Raw genomic sequence first — 4,760 nt, forward strand, 5'->3', positions numbered from 1 at the left:
TTTTGACGGCTTCTTTGGCAGGGAATTTCTACGCATCGTTTTCAGCGGTTACTATGACTAACATTTGTAAACACAATATTCCTTTTACCATTCCCAAATGGGAAAGGATAGATCAGCAGCAACTCGAGGTGTCGTTGCGCATGCGCACATCAACTACAGTCTGTGTTTACGATGGGCTAATTTTAGAGTTGCTCATGTTCATTTTATACAATATCCATTATGAAAGTTTCAATGGCTTTTCAGGCATTTTTGGACTTCATAAAGGCCTGTTGGCCAGGTATCCTACACATCAAATAGAATACCTTTCATTCATTCAAAGAGTGCATGGAGGTATTAATAAAAGTGGGTATACTTAATTTCTTCAAGCTGAGTAAAATAATACAGGCCTTTGGCTTGACTCCCACTGCGAGCAATTCCACTTGAGAATCATGCATAAACATAATCGCCCACTCTTCTCATCCACAGGTCTATTTTGATGATTGTTCAATGAAAACCAATAAAATAATTATTTTCCATCCTTTTTGAAAATTGAAATGACCAAAATGATCGACCATATTCACAAAGCATCCATAACCACCGTGACATGTGTTTTTTTTTTCTCCAAAAATAGAATCAGACGCCATGGCACCTCGAGTTGCTACTGATCTAGCCTTCTCTATTTCCAAATTGAGTTTGTGGTTGGATGTAGTTCTTGCTATTGTACAAGATCGTTTTGGAGACCCTTGGCTTTGCCGTATAGGTTAGGATTATCATCCTCTGCGATATTGTAAAATAGAAAAAAAAGAGAGAAAAGAATACATTCTCTGTGTTTTGCTTATAGCCTTTTCTCCTCTATCCTGTCTGAAATGAGTTTGCTCCTGACCTTATTCGTATCCTTTTTGTTCCGAATTTGACTTTAAGCTCGTCACCCGCTGGTCACGTGATCGAGCGGGAACTAGAAAAAAAAAATATTCGGATTTTCTCTTGGCCCAGTTATCTTCTGTCAGGAAGTGATGATTAATTAACGAGAACATATTCGGATTTTCTCTTGGCCCAGTTATCTTCTGTCAGGAAGTGATGATTAATTGACGAAAATGGTAAAAATGTCGGGTATATCTAAATATTGTTTAGTAGTTGATAAAAGGAAATCAGCTGGTACAGGAAAGAAAAGTTTATATAGCGCAATGTTTTCTATACGTAAGTCCTGGCAAAGATGGGACTAGCTGTGACGTCTTTATGAGACTTGGGGCAACACTTCCGGTGTAATCTGTATATATACCTTGTGTTAAACGCTAGCGATTATCAGTTTCTGCTTAGTAGGGCTCCTGAAGGTTGCGGAAAGCAAGACTTTGTCGGAAAGAAAAGAAAAATCATATCAAAATGTCGAGCCAAAGGAAGTTCTTCGTGATCGGGAACTGGAAGATGAACGTGGACAAAGCCCGGATCGACAACATCGTCAAGTTCATGTCGGCTGCCTCGTTGGACCCCAACACAGGTCAGTTCCATTTATTTGCTTCGGTTCGGGTTAGGAATGGAATGAAACGGCAATGTAGAAATACTTAGCTCAATTCAATGACTTTGCAATGCCCATGCAAGCGAGATATTAATTTCCTTGTCCCAAACAGAGGCCGTGGTTGGCTGCCCTTCCTGCTACCTGTCCTACGCCCGCCAGAGACTCCCTGACGAGATCGCTGTCGCCGCTCAGAACTGTTACAAGGTAAGATGTTCTTTCCATAAACGTAAAAGATATGGTCGACCATATAGTAGCCTCGATTCTAGCAGAAATAAATGAAATAGTTATAGTCGTAAATCTAATATCAATAATCTTGTAACATCGTGACATTTTCGTACGTAGGTCGCTCATGGTAACTTCAGCGGCGAGATTTCTCCCGCCATGATCCTGGACTCGGGCTGCGAGTGGGTCATCCTGGGTCACCCTGAGCGAAGGACCATCTTCAAGGAGTCAGACCAACTCATCGCCGAGAAGGTCGCGCACGCGCAGCAGACTGGCATCAAGGTCAGCCTCTTCCTCATCGCTTTCTTATTCTTAAAGAATGTTTTAAAAGGACTCGAATGAGATAGACATGGAGACGCTTTTCTAGATATGCATGATTTATCAAATTCATCTTAATGCGCAATTGCAGATAATCGCGTGTCTGTGCGAGACGTCGGAGGACCGCGAGGAGGGTCGCACGGACGACGTCCTGTTCGGCCAGATGAAGTCCCTCGCCGCCAGCATCAGCGACTGGTCGCGTGTGGTGATCGCCTTCGAGGCTCTGTGGGCCAGCAATACCGGCGTCCTGGCCACAGCTGCGCAGGTACAGGAGGCCTTGGCCAAGCTGCGACACTGGCTGCGCGCCAACGTCAGCGACAAGGTGGCCAACAGCACCAGAATCCTGTACGCAGGTTCCGTTTCGTCGAGCAACTGTCGAGAGCTGGCTCAGCTGGAGGACCTGGACGGCTTCCTGGTGGGGAGCGCGGCCCTCAGACCCGACATCGTCGACATCATCAACGCCCGACGACCCGACGTGTCCAGCCTCATTGCGCACTTCGACCGACCCGACGGCCGACGCGCCTGACGCGGGCGGCAGTGCGCTCCTTTTTGCCTGTTGGGTTTTGTACAGATATTTATGGACGAATGTAAATATGGGCGTTATCATCCTATGTATTTCTCATGTATGTTTTGTTATTCACCCTTTTAATCGCTAAGGATTGTTATTTTATTTTACTTTAATGTGCTCTCTTTCAAATAAAGTATTTTGAGATAACACGGTCCTTTTATATTCTCTAAAACCTGTGTGAAGGAGCCCATGCATGTAAATGTATACATATACATATGTATACATACATACATACATACATACATATATATATATATATATATATATATATATATATATATATATATATATATATATATATATATATATATATATATGTGTGTGTGTGTGTGTGTGTGTGTGTGTGTGTGTGTGTGTGTGTGTGTGTAAACAAACACATGTATCCACACTTATATATGTATATATATATTATATATATATGTATGTATACGTGTGTGTGTTACCTTTGTGGGTTATTAATTGACCTTTAGTAAACAATGGATATTTTCCTTTTAGTAGACAATATAACTCAAAGATATTCAATATTTTTTTTCTTTTGATCCCCACATATTTTACCGCTAAGTGGGATAGACGGCATTAGATATATGGAGAGAATTGTAATGATTAATCTATTACAGACCAGGATCTCCTTACAAGATGGAATGAAGGAGTTACTAAGCTTGGTTATTGTGAAACATTACAGGGAGGTAAAAGCTCAATCATAAAGAAGAGCAAGATGCACTGCACGAGTATGTACGAAATGGAAATTGATGAATAGAAAATGAAAAAGAGGTATTTTAAAAGCATTTTTCATTGTTCTAGTTATTTGTTGTATTGCTATTTTTTAAATGTGATCTGAATTATTTGTGATTTTTTGGTCAAGAAACATAGATTGTAAATGGATTCGCGTTTTCTTTCACGAACTGAGAGTTACGTTGATCCCTTGTTATAGATTCTGATCCCAAGTTGATGATTGATGTCTCTTCATTTATTTCATCGTGTTGTTGCATCTAAAAACGGTCAATCGAGTTGGCGTGTTGTCAATCAAATTAGACTTTTCTTTTATCCACAAAACCTAAATTCCCTAAACCGGGGAAGGCAAACTCAAAACCCTTCGAGGGACAGTTTTCCCCTTCAGCTGCCATCTTGAGGGCCAATAAACGTTCATACTTGGCTTCCAAGGATTACGTTACTAAAACTACTATTACATACTCAAAGTTTATTCTACTCCTCAATTTCAAATGGTAATACCAACAGTAACAAATTGTATATGGCGTTATTTTCCTTCATGACAATCATAATTTCACAGGCTAATGCTTCTTGTCACCCGCGGGCCACGCAAGGTCATCCCAGGGGACACAAACAGCCCGCGGACCATGAGTACGACACTCCTGGGATATTTCATTCATTGCAAAACACAACAATGAAAAAGTATTAGTGATAATCTTAGAGGACAAAGGACTGGCTTAATCGTGTAAAACAGCTGACTGTAAGACTGAAATAGCAAGTGTGTCCCGGGCCATAGGAGTGTGCTCCATGTTTCTGCCTGAAAGGATGTTTCTGGAAGGGATAAACGCCTTGCCAGATGCCACACCTGCCCGAAGTGGAACGACTGACACGCCGTGACGTCTTCAAACCGGATGACGTCACGGAAACCGAGTCACCAGATCCAATTCATTCACGAAGGAACACAAACCGATGAACGTGACTCATGAGGCGTGAAAATAAATTAGGAAAAGCTAGTCTTTTACCTACTGGCGTTAAAGAAGTTTTCTGCCTGTCACTTCCTTCGATCTCGGCGAGGACTGAGAACCGCTCAGCCACGAGCGAGGAAAATGGCACAGGTCGACATGTCACGAGAACGAAAATAGGTCAGAAATGGAGCAAGGTGAGTCGAACCGCGCCCGTCCGGAGAGGGTTTCCGACTTGTGGGAAATTCAGTGCAGAGTAGTTTTAAATATACATTTGTCTGAGTGAGTCTGATTGTGTGAGGGATACACATTTATATGAATATATGCATACACATAATCACACACACTTGCATATACATATATAGATAGATAGACATACAGATATAGGCAGATATAGAAAATAATGTAGACAGATAGATACATAGATAGATATATATGTATGTGTATTGTATGTATATAGTATGTTTGTATAACCAATTGCATATTATAA

The 4,760-nt window shown here is 41.3% G+C and overlaps 1 protein-coding gene across 1 annotated transcript; it reads left to right on the top strand.

The window, feature by feature from the left end:
• Nucleotides 1–1,296: 1,296 nt before the first annotated feature.
• On the top strand, nt 1,297–2,746 carry LOC113801010 (triosephosphate isomerase-like). Its single transcript, XM_070120093.1, has 4 exons — nt 1,297–1,474; nt 1,605–1,696; nt 1,835–1,996; nt 2,124–2,746. The coding sequence occupies exons 1-4, from the start codon at nt 1,360–1,362 to the stop codon at nt 2,556–2,558; spliced, it is 804 nt and encodes a 267-aa protein (XP_069976194.1). The 5' UTR covers nt 1,297–1,359; the 3' UTR covers nt 2,559–2,746.
• The last annotated feature ends 2,014 nt before the right edge of the window (nt 2,747–4,760 follow it).

This window comes from Penaeus vannamei, unplaced genomic scaffold, assembly GCF_042767895.1.
Source record: "Penaeus vannamei isolate JL-2024 unplaced genomic scaffold, ASM4276789v1 unanchor2659, whole genome shotgun sequence".
Taxonomy (NCBI): Eukaryota; Metazoa; Arthropoda; class Malacostraca; order Decapoda; family Penaeidae; genus Penaeus; species Penaeus vannamei.